This window comes from Formica exsecta, unplaced genomic scaffold (genome assembly GCF_003651465.1).
Source record: "Formica exsecta isolate Colony F162 unplaced genomic scaffold, ASM365146v1 scaffold314, whole genome shotgun sequence".
NCBI classification, from domain to species: domain Eukaryota; kingdom Metazoa; phylum Arthropoda; class Insecta; order Hymenoptera; family Formicidae; genus Formica; species Formica exsecta.
The window spans coordinates 458,005-481,514 of NW_021850397.1; the positions used below are offsets into that span (position 1 = coordinate 458,005).

General features: G+C 30.0%; 4 protein-coding genes across 7 annotated transcripts in view; 2 read left to right on the forward strand and 2 right to left on the reverse strand.

The window, feature by feature from the left end:
- LOC115237903 (uncharacterized protein DDB_G0284671-like) overlaps positions 1 to 7,365 on the reverse strand; it is a 19,989-nt gene extending 12,624 nt beyond the window's left edge. The window contains exons 1-5 of the mRNA XM_029811272.1: positions 7,178 to 7,365; positions 6,080 to 6,164; positions 5,788 to 5,910; positions 5,139 to 5,231; positions 5 to 188 (exon numbers count right to left, since the gene is read on the reverse strand). Coding sequence (XP_029667132.1) covers positions 5 to 188; positions 5,139 to 5,231; positions 5,788 to 5,910; positions 6,080 to 6,161 — 482 coding nt within the window. The 5' untranslated portion in view covers positions 6,162 to 6,164; positions 7,178 to 7,365. The remainder of the gene's footprint in view (positions 1 to 4; positions 189 to 5,138; positions 5,232 to 5,787; positions 5,911 to 6,079; positions 6,165 to 7,177) is intronic.
- Positions 7,366 to 7,927: 562 nt separating this feature from the next.
- LOC115237933 (tuberin) lies at positions 7,928 to 16,872 on the forward strand. Its single transcript, XM_029811328.1, has 29 exons — positions 7,928 to 8,116; positions 8,216 to 8,352; positions 8,482 to 8,675; positions 8,758 to 8,961; positions 9,045 to 9,219; positions 9,502 to 9,702; positions 9,777 to 9,918; positions 10,009 to 10,157; positions 10,221 to 10,393; positions 10,617 to 10,785; positions 10,862 to 11,083; positions 11,155 to 11,410; positions 11,497 to 11,612; positions 11,709 to 11,873; positions 11,975 to 12,140; positions 12,223 to 12,419; positions 12,510 to 12,626; positions 12,847 to 13,028; positions 13,121 to 13,334; positions 13,472 to 13,906; positions 14,020 to 14,188; positions 14,275 to 14,476; positions 14,643 to 14,829; positions 14,887 to 15,060; positions 15,148 to 15,332; positions 15,447 to 15,795; positions 15,877 to 16,017; positions 16,107 to 16,277; positions 16,339 to 16,872. The coding sequence occupies exons 1-29, from the start codon at positions 8,038 to 8,040 to the stop codon at positions 16,546 to 16,548; spliced, it is 5,481 nt and encodes a 1,826-aa protein (XP_029667188.1). The 5' UTR covers positions 7,928 to 8,037; the 3' UTR covers positions 16,549 to 16,872.
- Positions 16,873 to 17,453: 581 nt separating this feature from the next.
- On the forward strand, positions 17,454 to 18,592 carry LOC115237935 (39S ribosomal protein L43, mitochondrial). The gene is made up of 4 exons (XM_029811334.1): positions 17,454 to 17,664; positions 17,761 to 17,867; positions 17,940 to 18,145; positions 18,320 to 18,592. Exons 1-4 carry the CDS (start codon positions 17,528 to 17,530, stop codon positions 18,467 to 18,469), a joined length of 600 nt encoding a protein of 199 aa, XP_029667194.1. The 5' UTR covers positions 17,454 to 17,527; the 3' UTR covers positions 18,470 to 18,592.
- Positions 18,593 to 18,749: 157 nt separating this feature from the next.
- Positions 18,750 to 23,510, reverse strand: part of LOC115237934 — a 5,546-nt gene continuing 785 nt past the window's right edge. Inside the window, exons 1-6 of one of the 4 annotated variants that reach the window (XM_029811330.1) lie at positions 22,248 to 22,485; positions 20,904 to 21,276; positions 20,441 to 20,833; positions 20,162 to 20,230; positions 19,370 to 19,492; positions 18,750 to 19,062 (exon numbers count right to left, since the gene is read on the reverse strand). In XM_029811330.1, coding sequence (XP_029667190.1) covers positions 18,931 to 19,062; positions 19,370 to 19,492; positions 20,162 to 20,230; positions 20,441 to 20,833; positions 20,904 to 21,260 — 1,074 coding nt within the window. In that variant the 5' untranslated portion in view covers positions 21,261 to 21,276; positions 22,248 to 22,485 and the 3' untranslated portion in view covers positions 18,750 to 18,930. Of the gene's footprint in view, positions 19,063 to 19,347; positions 19,493 to 20,161; positions 20,231 to 20,440; positions 20,834 to 20,903; positions 21,277 to 22,066; positions 22,092 to 22,247; positions 22,486 to 23,510 lie in introns of those variants that run through there. The other 3 variants (XM_029811332.1, XM_029811333.1, XM_029811331.1) reach the window with 3 other exon arrangements.

Consider the following 23,510-nt stretch of genomic DNA (forward strand, 5'->3'; position numbering starts at 1 on the left):
CGATGTAGAATCGGAAGAGCCAGAACTTGGGTAACCACTACTACTGGGATATCCAGAGCCAGACGGATATCCAGAAGATTTAGGATACAATTGACCGTCCGAATTTCTAGAAGTATCTGAAGGTTCAGCTTCTGTTTGATGACCAGTCTCTCGTTTTGGAATTGCTCGTGTCTCAATTTCGTCGTTTTCTGTGTACAGTAATAATAATAATAATAATAATAATAATAATAATAATAATATTTAAAATAAAATATTAAAAATTATTTAAAAAATCGTGTAATCATATATCTTTATAAAGAAACATCACTTTCAATGAGTTTTTCATATCTGTCATGCATATATGCAAACGTGATTTATACTATACATGCATTGCGAATGTATTTTGTAAAAACATGTTAAATAAACAGATGCGATAACCATGTTATATCTATGATTGCGAGTCGAAGATTTGAATAGTTGAAAAAGCAATTGCCTAACAAAAGTATAAAACCCAGTTTTGGTTTCCGGTCCTCACTCCGCACAGGGAAAGAAATTTTGAATAGAGATATAAATACTCACTGTGATGAAAAACTAACAGGTGTAATATTTACCTTGAAAATTTAACTTAACACCGCTTACAATTAGATATGAAATCAAACAGTTAATAGAAACTATAATTACCAGCAGGTCAATGCAATTTCAAAGTAAATATAAATATGCAAGAATTTCATTTATAAAACGATTATAAATGAATATTTATTTCAATTATTTGCAATCAGTATTACATTATATTTGTCCTTTTTGTATAACAAGACTAGTTATATAATTTCATATTATATACGTATGTAAACGATATAAACATCAATTGGCACCCATTTTATATTAATATTTTGCAGTTAGTTGTATAAGTAAAAGATATATAAATTGATTTTTAGCCAGAAAACGTCCAGACTCTGTTTCCATTACTATCCACATGAGTATGAGTCGCATAATAATTGTTTCCTGTTGGCACAGCAATTCTGCTAGAACTGGTCGGTCGAGGTTGACGATCATCGCCGAACAAGCGATTGAAGATGGAACCGTCGCCTACAGTGTTTCGGGTACCGGAGTGACCGCTATATCTTCCCCCGTTTGACGAAGATCTAGGCGGCGGTGATGGAGCTCTTGGTGTCGTTCGATATGAAAGAATGGAGCCGTCACCTACGGTATTCCTGGAGCCTAAGTGACCGCTATATCTTCCCCCATATGACGAAGATCTAGGAGGCGGCGATGGAACTCTTGGTGTCGTTCGATATGATACTTGTCCCGGAGGTAATGCTGTTGAATCACATGATGAGAAAAGGGACTAATACAAAAAGCAAGATCTTTTTGTGTTATAAAATCTCTGCTAATTATTAACTGTGACTGTTCCTTGTAACAAGATAATAGATGTGATACATAAAACGTCGTACGATTATTACATTATTCTTAATAACTATAATTATTTGTTTTTTATATATTGTTTTTATAAAAGAAACGATAGAGCTATACTTCACCAAATTTATAATGAATATATATATATATGCACATATACATAAAAGATATTACAAATAAATACAATTTTCTTCACGTGTATTAATCCACACGAGCAACGCTGTCTATTCTTTTTGTACTACAATAATTGGTATATATTATTGTTATATTAAATGAATTTGCATGCAAGATAATTATGCTCTATTTGTAAATAGAGATATTTATAATGTCCGTTTGTTTTTACTAGAGTATTGCCATACAAGTCTCGATCTTAGAAGTAAACAATTTCATTAACATTTCTCTTATTCAATCCATATCACTATGGGACATTTAATCTCTTTCTCTTTCTTTCTTTTCAATTTCAAAACATATTGTATTACATGATAAATTAATTTTTCATAAAATTGATTTATTAAAATAAAGTAAGATTTTTTTTACATGATAATCCATAAATACAAGTAATCCACACAATCAATGATCACAAATCAAATTAATATATTATTTTTATAGTTTTAGTTATTATATAGTATCTGAAAAAATAGAAGAGAATGACTGTTTAAACACACAAATAAATTTACAAATTAGTAACATATTTGTAAGGTCTTTACATAAAAAATTTGCTAACTAACGACTCTCTAGTTCTCTTAAAGAAAAATTACTTTTAAAATTTATTTTAATTAATATGTGATATAATTGCTTACAAAAATATTATAATTATGTAATGCAACAAAATATTCCTGTAATCTGTAATTCATTAGAATTGTTAAAAAATATGAATAACAAAATAAAAATGTAATAAATATGCTTATTTCTATGTGTATGTGTTTGCACGATGCACTCGAGTACTTTTAAATAAAAAAAAGAAAAAAGAAACACGAGATATGATTCGATACAATAAGACGCAATAACTCACTTACGCATTATGATAGCGCATGAGATAACACGTGTCAAAGTTGAAGCTGATAACCCGTTCGTTTGTAAAATCTGTCTATCACATCTTGAATAAAAATCGTTCATAAAATGTTTTAAATCGCCGAAACGAAAAAATGAAATGAAGAAATAGAGAGTGTAACTTATTGAAAATCTTATTCTAAAAGTACTTCTTATAAATCGTAAGCATGCATGCATATAATTATGCACGAAATATATATTTTCATAGAGTTTTATTATTCAATTGCTATATTCGATTTAATAGTTTCTATTGTACGTGAATATGATCATTGGTAATAAATTACAAGAATTTACTATTGATGTAAAATTTCTTTTTCTTTTCTCATAAAATAAATTATTCATCAAGAATAAACTCCTTTTTTCTAAATATTTTAAAATTATTTATAATCGATATATGTGTGCTCAACTTATAATTAATTCCAAATGTATATAATGATATAAAATATATAAGACAGAGTATTATATAAAACTATGTTTTTCATAAAATATTATTCGCGCGCTTGATTTATATATATTATAAAATACCTGTACAAAAATTTATTTTCTACATAATACTTTTCTTTGTAAAATAGTCATGGACGATATTCTGAAAATAAGATCGATAATAGCACAACAATAATAATACGAATAAAACACGACACGAACTTTCAATACTGAATCACCACGTCATCACAAGAAGAGGAAATAACCCGGAGAATACGACGAGAATCATAGAGGCAATTATTCCGACTGATGCAGCATTTTTACGATAAATTGAATTTGGATTATTGTATCCACGTTGATTCGGATAATTCTGATAAGGGTAGTTTTGATATCCCGGATACTGCTGCGGATAATTATGTTGCGGAGGATATCCTGCGTTTTGCGGATATACCGGCGGCTGTCCTGGTACAGGCATCCTGTTTTGAGTCGGGTACGGCGGGTATCCTAAATCCTGATGACGGCCGGCCTGGTTGGTTGATTGAGGTGGATATCCATTCCCGGAGGAACTACCAGGATACGGCGGATATCCTAGGTTGTTACCGTAAGAGGATCGGTGATGGTCGCTGTTGTCACCAGACGGATACGGCGGCTGTGGCGGAGCTGGAGGAGCGTTGGCGTTCGAATAGGGATTCGCATTGGGATTCACGTTGTTTCCGCTCACTCGTTCACCGTTCACGTAGGAAACACCAGCCGACTCATAGCCTGCAAGGATGCCCGTTTGCTTCGTGCTGTGCGTATTTTTTGTGCGTATTTTTTATGCGAATTTCAGTGCGAGTACACGAGACATTGCAAGATGATAGTCGGGTCGCGACAAAGTTTTCAGTTTCATTGTTATCGAACGCTTCAATTATTTATCTTACTTTTTTTGCTCTCAAGTTTGGATTGAGCAAGGATGATATAAAAAAATGTCTTTATTTAAAAGAGATATTTAAAATAATAAAAATTCAGAAAATAAAATGTCTTATTAAGCAGAGTATAAATGCATTTTTAAAGCAATTATAAATTTATATTTAAATACGAGATGTTCTTTCTTTCTGTAAAGGAAGAAGTATGTGTGTATAAAACAGCTCTGTATGCCTTCTTTTATATTACACATGACTAGTTTACACCCAGACAGCAAACTCACGTTATAATACACGTGAAGATTAGCTAAGCTATCGCCAGATCACATTATTTTAAATATTATAATCTCTGTCATATTATAACTCCTATATATTTATGTTATAAATTTAACACGTAATTAATTTCAAAAAACATTTTAAACTAATTTATCTCTCATAACTTTCTCTTTGCAAATTATTTTAGATAAAAGTAACATTCAATATTTATGTCATTATGTTTCATATAATATTTCATTACGTTTTTTTCGAATAATACGAATTGAACTAAAAAAGCGAATCGCTATTGAAAGAATAAATTTTAATAAAACTCAATAAATCTTTTAATAAAACCAATACAACGTTTTTTATGGATAAAGTATTTGTTGACTCAATACAAAGGCAGCTGCCATATTTAATAAATTTGATTTCTCCAACAAAGTAAACGGTTTAGGAAGAAAAAAATATTTTGTAAATAATATATATCAATGTAAAAGATAAAAATTATTCTGTTTATTGTATATCGTTAATATGATCCCCCCATGCATATAGTCTATAAGTGTATAGTAATTGGAAATATGTCAATTAATAATAGTTAATATATCATAGAATAGTTAGTAGTTAAATATAGTATATATCTCTTATATATAATAAAAATACTTAAATAATAGTAAATTAATCATAAATATTTTTTTATCAAAGACCTATTTGAATAACTCGTGGCGCCGAATAACTCTTGGCAAGACTTCGAATTAAAATAAAAAATTAAATAATGAGAAATCAATAGAGATATAATTCTACAAGAAACAAATATGGAATATTTTTAATATTAGATATATTTTTCCTTCCATCTTTTTTCTGAGGAATCATGCCTTCCTCATTCCAATTTCGCATTACATGCTATGAAATACATAAATTCCGCAATTATGAAGGCCCATCATTTTCATGAAAAATGTGAGATTCCATGATGACAAATTTATTCCTTTTTTATTGAACGAGTCGCAATTTTATCATGCGTTTCATGCAAATTTCTGTTTTCGCCGCTTTTACGTTTTCATGCTCGCAATGTATCGAGTATTATATGCCAAATAAAAAAAAGCAATTGTAAAAACTTACCTAATCCTGTGGACTTCCTCACACATTTTGGCGCACCATTTTCGTTCTTACAATATTCATTCTCTCCACAAACCATAGTCGTGCAACTTGCTCCTGCAATGAAATATTTTTTTATTTGTTACAATAATATGATATCAATATTATCATAAATATTCAAATATGATATGAAAATATAAAGTTGTATATTAACGGTATTACAATTATACTGAATAAAAAGTTAAAGAACTTTAAACAAACTAAAATTTACATTTAATTTTTTATTTATTTTCAAAAATAAACTGTTCTCTCTTTTTTTTATCAATTTAAATACATGCATATAAAAATTTAAGAAAAAATGCATTTCTGTTGAACTCATTCAAAGATCTCAATCATTTTTTTTAAATTAAATTAGATGCAAAATTAAAATATGCACATAAAGTAATAATGTATAAAGTTTAATCACATAATTCATTTAATAATTGCAAGTGCATCTTAAAGCTCTTAAACTAATATACTGAATAAAGAATTAAATAGCGCGAATTACTTTTCCATTATTTTTTGTAATAAAAAAATAAGTCACACTCGCGCGTGCATATACGCATCTCACGTGTGTTATCAATGTATTCAAACGTGTCGAGATTAATCAGAGCTAATCATCGTCATTTCTCACCACTTATCCTCTGACAGGTCGGATATCGCCCGCACTTGTCGGAATAGCCAGTGCAAGGATCCTCAGCCATCACGCATGTTTCATCACTACGGCAACCGATGTCATTGCAATTTCTTCCATATTCTAAAAATAAAAAAGAAGAACATACAAATATCTTCGCGATATTTCATTACAAAATATATTTTATTATTTTTTATTATAAATGTATAATTTAATTTTTATTATATAATTTACATTTATATTATATTTTGTTATTCAATAAAATGCGGTATTTTATACTTATTATACTTACTGTTATAAGAAGCCGTATCTGGAACAATGGTAATTATCAGCAACGTCCCGAAAAGGACGCTGAACATAGTGCGTGAAAACATTTTCTGGAAATAAAATCGAAATAAAAATGTTAATATCATGATATATTTCGTTAGTTCATCTTCTATTGATGTTTTCAATTCATTTTTCTATTACATCATAAAAAGCGATGGTGAATTGAAAACACACACATATATAATCGAACGTTTCCCATTGAAATTTTTTAAAGAATCGGCAGGTGCGAGCAGCGGTATATATTATATATATTATAGAGCAAGGATGAATTTTGAAACTTAAGAACCCACGTGGCGTTGCATGGCTCTTTATATACATTGTTCTTATATAAACGTCATGAAATGACGTTGATATGTTTTTTATATTGTAGAGATTTTATGACAGTCCGCGTGAGCATCGCATTTGGTACTTGGCAGTATTCTTGTACCATCGCTATCCTTGGATCGAGCGTGATTTTGGCCGCGTTGATATGTTTTTTATATTGTAGAGATTTTATGACAGTCCGTGAGCATCGCATTTGGTACTTGGCAGTATTCTTGTACCATCGCTATCCTTGGATCGAGCGTGACGCAGTATCGTGTTCGAAGGTTGGAGACCCATAACACGCTCACGGCGATCTTTTATATACCCGCTATTGCCGGAAAAATCGCAAATAAATTAGAAATCGATGCGAGAAATATGACGATCCGCTTCTACTACGCGAAGAATCGCATCGATCATCCGAAAGAAGCCACGTTTTTTTACAAGGAAAGTTAAAAGAAATTGCGCAAAGAAAATGCCTATTATCTGCGTTCGCATATCAATGCGTTTCACTGTAATTCTTTTCATTATTTTGCAACGAATAACACACAATAATAATTGATATTTAGAAATTATCGACTCATTATCTTCGGAATGAATTTATTTTACATACTGCGTTTCTGACACACAACTGGCTTGACGATGGAATATTTACCTATACATATATGTATGACAGTAATGTGTGTGTGTGTGTGTTGATGACATATCTCATAAAACTTTCTTTGTGTGAGAGAATGAAAGCTTATTATTAATCATCACTTACCTGTTTGTTTCCGAACTTTGTGGAGCTCTAATATTCTGCGTAGTCGTCACAGTAGTCGACGCGATACTAAAATCTGGCTCGACTGACTCCGAACTCCGACTCGACCAATACGGCTGCTTTTCTGACGCATTCGGGAGTTGGAGCGAGAGAAAACGATGGATCTTAGCAATAAGAGTGACGAAGATGTCAAAGAAGAAGGTCAAACGATTCGACGAAGGAGGGGAGGTAGACTATATATATGATGCACGTTCAGAAAAAATATTGCACGTGTGTGCAATATTGAGTGTGTGTATGTGTATGTGAAATTGATGATGTTGATACTGGAATTTTATGCGAAAATGCGCCAATTAATATTTAGTCATCAGTATATTTACTATTGTTTTTGTATCATACTCTACGCCTATTTTTTATATAAATTGTTTTCATAATTTTCTCTTATATATAAATATAAAATAGATTATCATCCAGAAAAAAAATATGGTATAATTATTTTGATCATTCATAAATAAATAATATTAATTGTATATATTAATTGTATATTAAAATATCATATATTATATATAAATCAAGATTACACAAAATTACAATTTTCAAACTTTAATTTTTGTTAGCAAAGATCCTGCTTAGCGAAGATTCAAACCTTCTTAGCAGAAACTTGACCTCTATATGATATTGTAGAAATCTGCTGCGATTTGCTGAGAATCGTGGCTATATAGTTCCACGTTCATGTTTTATAAATGTAGTTAGCGTTACTGGTCGTCACCGGTCCCCGTCACATCTGTTTTTGACATGTTTAGCGTGATATTTAGAACTGTATCTTTTCGTGAATATATTTCTTCGAATTCAAGAGAAAGATTAAGATGTCAAAAATGAATTCGAAAGACAAGGATAATAAGACATTGCACGATAAACTGAAGCAGTTCTTTCGTATAAATAAAGGTAAGTATTTTATATTTCATATATATATATATATTTTCTCCCTTTTCGCATACAACTTTTGTTGCACCAGATATATTAATAATCGCACCGGCATTGCAGGAAGTTACAAGAGTCGCGAAGATTTCACTTTGACTCATGATATCGAGAAAGAAATTAGTCCCGATAGTCCAGTGCATCACCGTACCAAGGCGATCAAGGAACTTTCCGATGCAGTACTCAATCAACAATGGGAAGATGTATGTATACATGTGTATAAAAAATTATATCACATTATCTCGTAAATACTTCAAATGGAATAGAAATATTAAATAAAATATATATAATGTGTTTTATGTCTATATAACTTCCTCTATTACTCATACTAGAGAGCGGCAGAACGTCTGTGGAGCCTAGTCCAAGATTTACTCGCAAAGGATGTTCCTCGTGAATATAGGCATTTAACATTAAATTTCCTAAAATGTCTTGTACAAGGACAATATTCGAAACTTTCATCATTGATGCGTGTAAAATTTTTCATGGTTGTAAAGGAGTACGATATACCCGAGGATATTGGTCCTAGGTATTGCAATAAGTTGAAATATATATTATTTCATGATTCTTAAATTTTTGCGCCTCTTGTATATTGTATTTAAATATTTCAGATTGGAGTTGTTACAAACATTGACAGAACATGGGAAAGATATTTTGCATTTGGAAGAAAGAATGGGACCTTTCTTGTTAGAATGGATGCCTACGGTAACAGCTGGTGATGGAAAAAGAGGAGCCGAGTTCTTATCTCTTCTTGTAAATGTTATCAAATTTAACTCGGCTTACATCGACGAGGATATTGTATCTGGTCTTGTTCAGTAAATACTTTAACATTTTTCATCAGATTAAATCATTCAATGCAACAATTTATTATAAATATTATATTATATATTTCTTTCAGGTATATCTCCCATTTGTGTTATTATAGTAATAATACCGAAGTTGTTTCCGGATGCTTGGAAGCCCTTGATGCAATTATGTGTTATAGTAATTTGCAATCAGACTCATTACAAACGTTTATTATAGCCTTATGCAGAAGCGTAAATGTTGAGACTTATTGCCAAACAAGCTGGAAGGTACAAATAATGATATATAATATCTAAATTTAACAATATAAATTTCTTTTTCTTTTTATTAATTGTACATACTAAAAATGAAGATATTAGATATCCCTGCAAGTTGTATATATAATTACTTGTACAATATATATACTGTATATATATGAATTTTAAATTATTTCCTATATATTGATTTGTGAACAAAATATAAAAGTGTAAATCATAATGTAATATATTTTTTACAATTCAATCATAATGTAATATAGATTTTACATATTTTTTTACATGTTATTTTTACAGATTATGCGGAATTTATTAGGGACACATATGGGTCATTGCGCTTTATATACTATGTGTCGGTTGCTACAAGATGTAAATTTTCAACGTGACGTTCGTTTACTTCGAGGAGCGGTGTTTTATGTAAATATGGGTTTGTGGGGTGCACATAGAATACCAAAATTAGAATGTACACCAGCATCTGTTTTGCCCTCATTTTATCAGGTATGTATCAAAAGTATAATTATATAATATTGTATGGTACAAAGTATAATAATTTAATTTATTTACATTGCTAGGCTCTACAATGCAATCATCCAATTGTTATGTATGAAGTTACCCTATCGATACAAAGATTGGTAAACAAATATGGTAATGAATTATGGGATCCTACATGGAGTATTATTCTTGATATCATAGAACAAATTATTACTCACACTGGTAAAATTTATTGAAATGTTTTATAGAGTTATTCTACAATGAGCATTAGAAGCTACAATATAATAATTATGATTTTTATACATTGTCCAGAAACTAGTAATCAGCCGGCAACCAGACAGGTTTCTATAAGTTTACATGAAACAATTACCAATATTGAAAGTTTACTTGATGCAAATAATTATAATGGTTGCATTCAACGCTTTTATGATCTTGTTGAACGTTGCAGCGATTCTCGACCTGTAAGTGGATAAATTTATGTAAAATATATTTGCATAATACTTAGTGATTATTTTTATTTCCAGGAAGGATCTGTATTAAAGTTAATTGAATACAGAGCATCTACAATAGGTCCTACATATTACCAATGGCAGGCCAAATTAGGATCCCTGATGGAACGTTACTATAAAAACGAAACACGTACAACAATTAGGATGAAAGTTCTTGATGTTCTGACCAATGTTATTCGCGTTAATAGGTATCATGTATAAATTATTTTTTTATTCCAATTTTAGTTTAAAAACACATTTATTACAATTATATTTATCACAATTGCATACACTATCACTATATATATATATATATATATATATATATATATATATATATATATATATATATATATATATATATATATATATATATATATATATATATATATATATATATATATATATATATTATAAATGTATATTCAATAGATCTAGATACGAAGATGAACTTATCGAACGAATTGTTGTACCACATACGCAACATGTGGATATAGATCCAGATATTACGATACGTACCGTTACAGCAAATTTATTAATAGACCTATGTTTGGAATGTGATACCAAGCGATGTATAGAACTTTTGGACATATTGGAAAAGGTATTAAAATTATTTGTTAGAGTAATTAAAGAATAATAGAAAGAATAATAATATGGGACGTTTTTTGTTTATTTAGATAATCAACAAGCCTTTTACATCGGACATTCCAATTTCTATGGATGCAGACATCAAAGATGTAAAAACTGCTGTTGTTGGAATAATAAAGATATTCACTTCCAAAATCTATCGCTTGCCGTCGAGTCATGCGATTTATGCTTATAAGGTTTTGGTGAATCATCTTGAACAACATTACAAAGAACCGTCCGTCTTTCATGACGTATCAACAACACGTTATTTGGTAATTATTTTGTTACTAAAATATAAGCTATCATAGATATATAAATATATAATATATAATATATATTGCAGATTTTTGAGTGTTTTTTAAAAATCAGAGCAAATTCTTTGTGTCATCTCGGTATGCTAGAAGCACCAAATGCAACTCGATTTAGCCCCTATCTTGTTTTGGAACATGGTGCAACTGAGCGTATGAACAGTGCAGGTGGAGGTAATAGTCCTCCACCAGCTAGTCCTGTGCCATTGCAGCATTTATCTTGTCATATTACACCAATGTCTTTAACTCATGGATGTAAAACTATTATTTCATGCATCAAACAAGAAAAAGGTGAGATGCCTTTCTTAAGAAAATTTTCATAGCTTTAAAGGAAACTATGTATGCAAAATCTTTATATTCGTTATATTTTTTGACAGATTGGAAAGTTTTATATTTAATATTAAAGGAATTACCACAAGTGATGCAGAATAGGGCACTGGTATTATCTCGTCATAATGATATCGATTTCTTTGCGGCAGCCTTATGTTCAATGGTCAGTTAACTTGCGCTTCATATACTTAGTGTTCATAAATATTATATTATTATTTATCATTTTTTACTTATTAATTTAAATAAATTCAATTTTTAGGTGAGTGACAAGAGTCTGCGTCTCCCCGAATCACTTTATAATGTTCCACCAAAGTTTACTCTTTCCGAATTTCGGGTCTACGTTTTCCCAGTGCTAGCATCTCTAGCATCATATCACGCGCATTTGGAACCCAATCTACAACAACGTTTAATAAAATGTCTAGAGGTAGGACATGTGTGTTATGCATAGTAGCAAGTTAATAAGAATCACAGAAATGAAAAACTCTTTTTTGTCTCTCACCACAAAATATTTTAATTCATTTTTAGGTTGGCCTTACAGCAAAATGTGCGAGCCAATGCGTAACCAGTCTCACAATCTGCACACTAGAAATGCGCGATGCAATGAATAAACTTTTAACAGAAGTGTTATTAAATTTATCAAAGATCTCCGCAACAGTCTATATTGCTATACCTATTTTAGAATTTTTATCAAGTAAGTATTGTATCATCATAAAGAAGTTTGCTCAATAAAATCTTTAACTTATTAATAACTGCAATAAATTTCTCTATTCTAGCTCTAACTAGATTACCAAAAGTTTTTGCCAGTTTCATTGGGGATCAGTATATGTCTGTATTTGCAATACTACTGCCATACACTAATCCTTTTAAATACAATCATTATACAGTATCTTTGGCTCATCATGTAATTGCAGTCTGGTTTTTGAAGTGTAGACTTCCCTTTCGGAGAGATTTTGTTAAATTTATTATTACAGTATGTATCAATGTTAATCACAAGATTATTTGGCAATATTGAACAAAAGATTATCTTCTACTACTATTTTTTCTCTTTTCTAAAAAACAGGGATTGAAAGCAAATGTGATAGTTCCTTTTGAGGAAGGGCATTTGATGAAATCTGATTTTAGTATCATCAATGAAGATTCTTCAAATAGAAAACGTAGTTCCAGTTTAACTGAACAAGTAACAATATATTTATATTAAAATTCATGATAATTATGTTTATAAAAGTACATTCTAATAATTTTAGATAACAAATTCTAAATTTGTAGTTGATATTTACACATACATGTGTGTATGTAGTGTAATTACAACTGTAAATTTAGAATTCGTTATCTGTATACATATTATTTTTTTTTAATTATTTAATATAAATTAAATATACATATATATGTTTTTATAGGGTAGTAGAGGTCGAAGAGAAAGACCGATAATGGCGAATCGAATGATAGGAGAAAGTAGAGCTTTAGATTTAAAACCTCCAATTGATGAAGCTTTAATGAACTTTCATATTGAACTTACTGAAACTTGTATTGATTTAATGGCTCGTTATACATTTTCGAATTATTCGGCGCGGCCTAAAAGGTGATTCTAAGTAATCGAATAAAATAAAAGATATGACATCCCGAAAGATATTGAAAAATATGATGAAGAATATAATATATTATTGACAATAGATTACCAGCTGCTGATTTCCTCCTTAAAGAAGGTCAGTCAATGACTTGGATTCTTGGCAATAAACTTATCACGGTAACGACAAGTGGTTGCAGTAATAAAGCTATGCGCGGTGGACTTTGCGATAATTGTTGGGCGGCATGTAAACCTGGCCTTCTATTACTGGATCATACAAGAACATCTCAGTCAAACTTGCAACGTACTTCAAGTGTTGAGGTTCTTTATCTTTAGATATATACATATATGATACAATTTACAGTATTCATTATTGCTTCTTTTTACATATTAAAAATAATATGAAAAATTGCCATATATTTAAGAAAAATGTATTACATAAGAAATCATATTCATAGACATCGAAGGAAGACAAGTTATCCAGACAATCCTCCGGTGGCCATGGAAGTTCAACCGCGAATACTGCTACGAATTCTCCCACAGAGGAATCTAAAAAATCTACAGAAGACTCTGATAGTGCGAAAAAGGAATTTCTTATAGAGAAGACTGACAAGGATCAGATTGAATTGTCAAAGCTAGGACAGATATTGAATAGCGACAAACAAGATGGGCATATACTTTGCGCTTGTTGGTGTCAAGGATGGGCTGAAATATACGTGCGTAGACCCACGGGCGATATGTCATGGATTACGAGAATACAAAATTCTACACAATTTGAAACTCCTATGGATTTTCCTGCACATGACATTATGGCTCTATATATGCCGAATCAAGATATAATACCGAATAAGCAACAAGAGGCTGCATCAGAATATTCTGATGACGAAGCAGAGGTATTTTTAAAATAATTAAGCTCTAATAATAAAAATAATCAACTATTGATGAATTATTAAAAAAAACTTTTGTATAATGTATATTTTTTATACATTTTTTTCTCTTAATGCAGGATATACCAAACAAAAATATTAATCAGTCACAGAGCGAATCCAGCGTCAAATCCGTATTATCTTCTGTATCGTCAGGTCCCATTGCAATACCAGGTTCACCAGCTCGACCTAGCCCATCTCGACAAAGCTCAAGAGATAGTTTAGAAAGCTTAGAGGAAGGTGAAGAAGGTATGTATTATCTAAATATAATTATATAAATATTCTTGTTTTCTTTTTTTAATAAATTTCTAAAATAATATAAAAATTTTTTGTAGATATGCGGCGTTCCAGAAATCCAGTGCGCCGATCGAATTCCAGTCCAGAAATGAGCGCTAATTGGAAAAATCCATTCTTAAATAAAGAGAAACTAAATGTGCAGCAGCAACTTGATAAAGATTTTACTTGCTCAGATTTAGAAATTAAATTGGATGCAGAATTGAAGAAACATTCAAAAAATATTTACACAAAAGACATGAGGTATATTTCTAAAAAATCTTACATATACACAAGTATATTATTACAATTAATTAATAATTTATTTAATAATTTTTATATTAACCTTTTTTTTATAACTATATCTAAAGAATGCTATTTTTTATAACTATATCTAAAATTGTTTTTTTATTCGTTATTTAATTTATAGAGTTAGTTGTGAAGCTATACCGGAAGAAATATTTGGTATGGGAACAACTCCACCTTCCTCGGAAAATATTGGAGATCATCCAAGCGCATTACGTTCGCAACGTTCCTATCCAGGAGCGACGCAAGTTACTCAAACTATTTCAGTAACCGTTAGCAATACTGTACCGCCATCACCGACAACTATACAGGTAGACGATACTAATAAAGTAACATAAAATTTATACCTAACATTAAAATTATTTTAGGCACCAGGAAATTATTTAGGAATACAAATACGCCCGACACAAATACAATCATCTACTTCAAAAGCGCCACAATCACCCACTCAAATTTATTCTCGATTATCTAGTCTTGATTATAGTCAAAAACAAATGTCTGTTGAAAATAAACCACCTGTTGGACGAAACTTTGGAGATAAAGTATACCAAGAGAGAATTGAATTTTTTCAAAATAATTTCTTTTATACACATACACATTACATCATTTATAATTGATCACTTTTCCAGCAAAAGGATGAGAGGCCGGATCCATCTATGTTGCCTCCTTTACCTATAACTATACCTTTCCGCGACAGAGGCCACACGATCTCTGTTATGAGTCCAGTAAAAAAATCACGAGGGGAGTGGGATAACATGCGACGAGGCAATTCACCTCGCGTAAAGGATCCGCCACGAACAGGCATTAATCCAAGGTTGTATATTGTTATATCCTTTTCACTTGAATCTATTATACGTTTTAGAATTTTTTATTACGACATAATATATCATGATTTCCTGGAAAATCACGTTACATTGTCGTGTTACAGTTTCGTATTCCTTCAACTTTACCATGCAGCGCACTTTGGCACTACCACAGAAAAGCCTTTGTTAGTTCCACAAACAACAGCTATACAACGCGCGGTGACAAATTTAGATAGAATACAACCATACGAGACTCATAAAATTGGAGTGCTTTATGTTGGTCCGGGACAAGCTTCGAATGAAACTGAGATTTTGGCAAATCAGCACGGTCCCCTTCGTTACACCGAATTTTTGAAACGTTTGGGTACGTTAATTCGACTAAAAGATGTCGATGAGAATGTATTCCTAGGTGGATTAGATCGTAACGGTGAAAATGGAGATTTTGCTTATATTTGGCAAGATGATGTTACGCAGGTTTGTAATCGATATTTTGTATCAAATTAATTCAGATGGCATTTTTGCAATTTTTTATTTAATAACCCGAAAACTTTTTAGGTAGCTTTTCATGTTGCGACACTAATGCCCACAAAAGCAAGCGATCCAAAATGTACATCTAAAAAAACTCACATTGGGAATAATTATGTAACACTTGTTTACAATGAATCTGACGAACCATATAATATACAGACAGTTAAGGTAAGTATGTGCAGGATTGAATTACCTTTATAAATTCTGTTGTAAGATATCTTCGTGTTTAATTTATTTTCTCTCACACATTCTTTCAGGGTCAATTTAATTATGCCTGCGTTGTGATACAACCTTTAGATCATGGTACTAATCAAGTCACGGTACAAGCGCGAGAAGAATTGGCCGAGCATATCGGTCACAGCGAGCCTAAAATAATTTCTGACCAGAATCTGGCGATTCTTTCACGACAACTTGCTTTGCACGCTAATGTAAGTATTGTAAAAGTTTTTACAAGAAAAAATAGATACAATATAAATGTATAATTTACAGCTCGCCTCAATGGTTTGTTCGTCTTTGAAGCAAAATAGTCACAATCCATACGCCTCTAATTGGTTGGAGCGATTACGCCATATTAAGCGGCTAAGAAATAGAGTATTGCAAGAATCCGTTAACAACAATCCGGATACCGCTGCGGACGAATTATCGCCGAGAACTAACAAACGTGTTTATATGGACGACTTTACGGAATATACAACATAGTTTTATTGTATAACATGATAACTGTACATTGAAAATGAGAATGATGAGACTAAATCCGATTATGCATTGAAAGTTAACATATTAAATGCATTAATTATCGAACTGTTTAGAAATTGGAAAATATTTTCAATTTGCGAATTGAAAATATGAATTTTATTATAATATATTATCAGATCTTATATTAATTGTATAATCAATGTTCTTTTTTTGCTTGCAACATAAAAAAAACTAAGTATATCATCTTTTACATTAATATATATAGACAGTCTATGGGAGCAATTATCTCTTTGTACCAAGTATCTATAAAAGCGGATGCAAGAAACATTAAAATCATTTTTATTCTGTTTTGCATAGAAAATTCATATCTTTATCAAAATTCTGTCACTGACATTAAACAGCTTAACCGATTGATAAATTAATTTCAGGGTCATATCTTTATCAAAATTCTGTCACTGACATTAAACAGCTTAATCGATTGATAAATTAATTTAATCGGGAAATACAAACTAAAAAATCATACTTAAAAATTGCCATAATATATTGTAAACAGAGTTCAATATAATCTGAATCAAATTTTTTATTTCAACGCGCCAACGTGATGAAAAATCTCGTTAATTATGTCATTGTTGTGTTTCATTATTGATAGGTATAAAAAATCATTTTTACGTTTATAACAAAATATGACTTCAAAATTATACTAGCATTTTAATTCCTGGCTCGTATAAACATCAGATACATTTATATTCATAATTATGGCTCCACTCGGGAAAACGCCAGAGATGCATCGAAGCATTGCATTAACCAATCAAGATAAAGAGATCTTTACTCTTTTTGTCCTGATTGGTCAATCAAAGCGTCTTCCCGACTGCAGCCTATCATACTCGTGACTCGTGACTCCGAGAGTTGTGTGTCTGCTATATTTTTATCAGTCTACTGGGTATACACGGGTATAGCACTGCTTTTTGCATAACAAGATATCATGTCAAATAAACATTTATTTCTTCCATCTGGATTTCCACGAGCACCTCTCGGTCTTGGGATCGGACGTTACGTCTGTCAGTTGCAGAGGATAACTTTAAAGTTTTGCAAAAACCATGGCACAAGTAGAGGAATGAGGTAATTTTTGCCTAACCTATTTTTTAATATTTTTGTGGATACTTTTCGTACATGATAATGAAGGATTATTAAACCAATGTGTAATTTTGTGCACAGAGGTTTTATAGAACATGATCTAGTTCAATTTGCAAGAGAAAATCCAGGAGTCGTTGTGTACGCTAAACCAAGAAGACACAGGCATCCAGTTATAGTCGCAGAGTATTGTATGCATTTAAGAAATAAATGATTATTTTTAAATCAACGTGATACTGATATAACGTATATTTTGTGTCTAGTAAATGGTGGTAGACACTGGATAGATGTTGCTAATTATAGTCGGGATGATATTATAAAGTGGGTGGAGCTGTTGCGTACACAGATTCACAACAGTTCTTCGTTGAGACTGCGTAAGCTGTGGCATACAGATTTTCCATCAATCCAAGGCCCATGGACACCATTTACCTTTAAAGAACCCAAGTTAAACTTGACAAAGTTTCCTAATGTAATTATATTTTATTCAAGACAAGATTTTTGGATTAAAAAGATTAATAATATTGTACATATAATGCATATTAAAAACCATGTTTATGAAAATGGGATATATATTCTGACAGAGATGTTAGACACATATTATACTATATACACATACATATATATTCATTCTTTCCTTTTATAGAAAGAGCTTGGTGCATCTGTTAAATTACATCCCACAGCAACGGAGCAACTTATTGAATTATTCAAAGCCCAGCAGTTGGCTAATGAAAACAGGACAGATGATTCTGTAGCTGTTCAGCAAGATACTGAACATGATGTTCAAAGAACATAATTTCTAATAGTTTTCCTTATTTTCAATATTTATAATGTATATATAGCATAAAATATATACAGCACAGAAAGTAGAATTATATATTTTGACTAAATAACCAATATACATACAACAGAAAAATTATTTAGCAGTTTTATTTATTATCAAGTGTACATTGTACATTATATATATATATATAGTAAATGTGAATTTTCTTCACATAATACAAAAATCTTATAGATTTTTTTCCTCTCGATTTTATAATAATACATTTTTTAAAATAAAACAATGAAATACAGCGTCCCCTGGTTATAAGCTTTTTTTTTGTTTTTTTATGTTACATTTAAAAGTGTAATAATATTACATTTAAAACAGTTAAAAGTGTTTACAAAAAAACTCAATTACATATCTCATGACAAAATATATCCATACAACATTTTATTAAAATTAAAAGACTTAAGACAATACACAAGTATTTTGATCTAATTTCTTTTCATCATAGAGTAAACAGTGTAATAGAGTATTATATTGGATTGTATATCGCGAAATATTGAATTAATATAATCTCGGAAATCATTATTTGGCTTTTCTTGATCTGGATTTGGATCTGTTTTCTGTAAAAGAAAAAAGTATATATCTTAATGATGCTATAGATCCACATTTATTTATCAAACATTAATTAATGCATGCATTATGGTTGGATCTTTTATGTATATCAGGTATTTATATATATATGTCAGATACATTGAAAGTTACTGTTGATTTGGTTTTCTTTACATATGAATCATTATATTCTATAATAAATAATCATTATACTTAATCATACATTTGCTGTACACCTCTATTTTCAGAAATTATTCTTTTATATAAATATAAATAATATATTATAAAATACGCACGTATATTCTTAGGAAAACATACTGATTGACCTGACGCATTATCGGAACGTAAATTTGGATTTGGCCCATCTATCATAACGAAATCGTTGCAGAAAGTTGAATTTGGAGCATCATAAGATACTGTCGGAATATCTGGAAAACCGGTCTAAAAAATGGTTTTTTTTATGAGAACATGCATCTTCATCACATTTGCCTTTTATTATTAATAAAAATTACAGAAATATACTTTATGAAAAAAATCTGATTCATGAATTCTTTGAATAAATACAATTTTATTCATTGGATCGACTTTAGAATAACTGACTTTAATTTTAGAATTTGCCTGATTATTCTTTTTGTTGTTACTCTATAACAAAATTATCTCTATAATATTCAATGGTTTTTAAACTTTTTTTTTATTCATAAAATTTCATTTAAAAAAATATTTTTTTTTATTTGCCTATTATATATTTTTATTTATACACATTTTCACTACATCAATACTAAAATAATCTTATCTTTTCTGAAATATTAGCTTTTAGACAATCTATATAGCATATATATAAAATAGTGTTATGAGGAATATATTATCATTATATAAAAATAGAATATACATTTATATTTCATAAGAATGATATAATTTTTATTATGTAACTAATCCATACAGAATATATCTTTCAGATTTTAATGTATACATACCATATTATGTTAGACTTATGATATTAATATAAACTTATTATATATCGTATATGTGTATAGAAGAAAATAAAAATGTGGCATTGCCATTTACTGTTAACTTTTTTTCCAAACTTTTTCAATTTTTCTTATTTTTTACCTTTGAAACACCAATTTGTTGCATTAGATTCACTCTTGCTTTTTCCATTGGATTTAGTAAATTATTTATCTATAACATTAAATAAATAATATAAAGATGTATAAAAGAATAAATAATATAAAGAACATTAAAAAATAAATAATATTAAGATACATATACATAAGATGAAAATTTTAATAATAAAGTTATATTTTTAATATTTTCAAACAAATATGTACTTTTTTATTTTTTGGATACTCTACATTACAAAATTTTTTAACTTATCATCATTATAATTACCTTATTATCATCCGGCTTAAGATTAGGTTTAAAATTAGGGCCTTTGCAACATTGGGTAAAATGATTTACATCACCACATTTTGTACATTTTGATCCCCAAGCGGGACACTTTCCTTGTGGATGTTGACAATTACATCTCCAACATTTTCTCTTTGTATCATTATTCGGCGGTTTCTGTACGGAGCTTATGGATTCTGTGCTTTCTTTAGTGACTTCTTTCATCTTTTCTGTATTAATATTGTAATCATTATAAATCGCTACCAGTTTCTGCAAATCTAAATTCTTTGTTTCCAAATATTTTTTACGAAGTATTTTGTCTGGAGTGCCAAGAATGATTTTATCTCGTATAATACTATCTGTTATGTCATTAAAATTGCAAGTTTTGGCTTTTTCCTATAAACAAAAATTTCAATATCAAACAAGCTATTCACAACAAAAAAAGTATATTGCCATTATAACATACCTTTAAGATATTTATATACTGTTCGATGGTTTCATTTTGTTTTTTGTCTCTTGTAAAAAATTGGAATCGTTCAACCACTTCATTTTTTGGTGGATTAAAGAATTCTTCTAGTTTTGCAATCAATATATTCATATCATCTTTATCTTGTGGATTGTCAAAGGACATAGCTTGTATGGCATCAATACCAATTTTTCCAATGCGATTTTTTAAGAGATTTGCACGAATTTCATTGGGTTTATCGATATATCCAGTTACTTTCATAAATATGATAAAATCTTCCTTCCAACTGTGCCAATTACTAGCCATGTCATTAGATTTTGTTAAAGGATCCGGAGCACGTGCATGTGCTTCCATCATGAATGCCACAAGCTTACTAAAAAGGATAAGATAAATCTTCGTTTAAAATTATTCTTCTTAATTTTATTTTTTTAATTTACATTAATACACAATGTAAATCAAGATAAATAATCCCTATTGTATTATGCTATTGTATTTTTGTTATATATAGAATGTAGATTACATACTCTGAAGACTCTTAAGATTGAGTTTTAATAATTAAACAAAATAATATTATATATAATAAACATCTTTTCAACACAAAAAATAAAGGATAATAACATTAATGAAAAAAGTATAGCAAAGTTCTAAAAGTATAGCTTTCAAATAATAAGTTACAAAAATATATGGTTGTGAATGTTATCTCTTCTAAGATAAAATTAGTCATTTTTTTATGAAGAAAGAATGAGATCTTGAAAACAATCAATATCTTAGCTATATATTTTAATAGAGTAAATAATATATTTTATCTAATATAACTAATGTATATATGTATATATATAATTCTAACTTTGAAAAGTATCATTATTATAATTTTTTTTCATTTATATATAATATTAATTATTTTAAATAAATAAAACTGTGTCAATAAACATTCAAAAATTATTAATATTGGCCATCTTAGCATTAATATATTTTAATAATCTTATCAATATTATTATTAAAAATTTTATTACATAAACAAGTTAACGATATTGTAGCTTATGTCTAAAAAACGTGATAAAAATAGCATATGTGTGCTTAATACATAGCTGTGAAATTTATTTTTCTCATTTATATATGAAAAAGTAATAATTTATATAGACGTAAGAATAGATTAAACAGACTTGTAAAAGATTGTTAAACTTCAATATGCACAATACAAAAGAATTGTTGCGAATTTCATTCGCCATATCCGATTTCAAGTGACGTGTTCGATATAACGCAATTCACGACAATAGTTCGCGCTATTAATACGAGATTATGCTGATCTTCTATATTATATAAAGCTATAGATAATGCATTTACCTGTTTTTCAAACGTATACTCTTCACAAAATAAAAATATTTTACGCTTTTTCGACGCGCAGAGTACTTAACTCGCACTTCGTACGTAACTTGGGTGTGACGACGTTATTTCTTCTTCGTTTTATCCGTCCGTGATGACCGTGACTGCAGTATATACATAGTCGTGTGTAGTAGTATAGTGTGTAATCACGGTACTTCGGAAAATTCAACTTACGTATACGTATAACGGGTATTCCCCAAAGCATGTATATATATACATTTATAGATATAAGATGTGTTTCGATATAGACAACCAGTAGATTTGTTCGCGTTGTTTGAAATTCCCAAAAATTTTTGCACTTAAAACGAGATGAATATATATTCGGATGTTGAAGAGAGTGAAAGCGAAGATGCTGAGTGCAAAAAGTTCAAGCAACGCGAACAAATCTAATATAAATATACACGGTAGTGACAGGAGCATTCCATTCGACCACCTGTCAAATGGCCACAACCACTCATATCAGTTAGTGTCTAGGGTAACCTAGGGATAACCAGCAACGATCGACCAATCAGAGAGTTCTATTTTGAATTTGACGACGTGGGCGATTAAATTTTACAATTGTCAATCTTAAGGTGCCTTTACATGGCAGCGTCAAGCGTCGAGCGTTAAGCGTCTGCGCAGAATATTGTTGCCCAGAATTATATTTCATTTATTTTATTATATAACAGATGTGTGTGTGTGTGTGTGTGTTATTATTAATCAAAGATATATTATGAAACGTTACTACTCTGGCAATGTAAATTAAAATAAAATTAAAATACAAATGCGGCAAAAGATTTTGGATGGTTGAAATATTCAAATAAATAAGACACAAAAAGGGATTCACAAATGACAAAACAATACAGTTTGAAAAACTATTGTTAAAAGTAGGAAATGATTTAAAAGAGCAGTATGTTATAAACATGCAGGAAAAAAAATGAAAATTATATCCCATAATCCTTCCCATACAGCACAGAACGTTGCAGCAACATTGCAACATTGTAGTAACATTGCGGCAATGTTATAATGTTGCTGCAATGTTGCTGCAACGTTCTGTGCTGTATGGGTTAATTAGATTTTAATATTTTGCTGGGGGATAGTAACGTTTTATACATATTTTGTTTAATAATAATAATATCTATTGTGTATAATGTAAATAAATATCAATTTTCAGTATTAGTAATGTGTATCAGAACATAATTTTTTTTATCTCGACCGAATTCATATCACTCATCATGCTATTAG

What these genes read in the sequence shown, in the direction of transcription:
- LOC115237933 (XM_029811328.1), top strand. Translation starts at nt 8,038, where the DNA reads ATGTCAAAAATGAATTCGAAAGACAAGGATAATAAGACATTGCACGAT. An exon ending in GTTCCAGTTTAACTGAACAA is followed by an intron (nt 12,627 to 12,846) that starts GTAACAATATAT and finishes ATGTTTTTATAG; the next exon opens with GGTAGTAGAGGTCGAAGAGA. An exon ending in TATTCGGCGCGGCCTAAAAG is followed by an intron (nt 13,029 to 13,120) that starts GTGATTCTAAGT and finishes TATTGACAATAG; the next exon opens with ATTACCAGCTGCTGATTTCC.
- LOC115237935 (XM_029811334.1), top strand. Translation starts at nt 17,528, where the DNA reads ATGTCAAATAAACATTTATTTCTTCCATCTGGATTTCCACGAGCACCT. An exon ending in GGCACAAGTAGAGGAATGAG is followed by an intron (nt 17,665 to 17,760) that starts GTAATTTTTGCC and finishes TTTTGTGCACAG; the next exon opens with AGGTTTTATAGAACATGATC. An exon ending in AGTTATAGTCGCAGAGTATT is followed by an intron (nt 17,868 to 17,939) that starts GTATGCATTTAA and finishes TTTTGTGTCTAG; the next exon opens with TAAATGGTGGTAGACACTGG.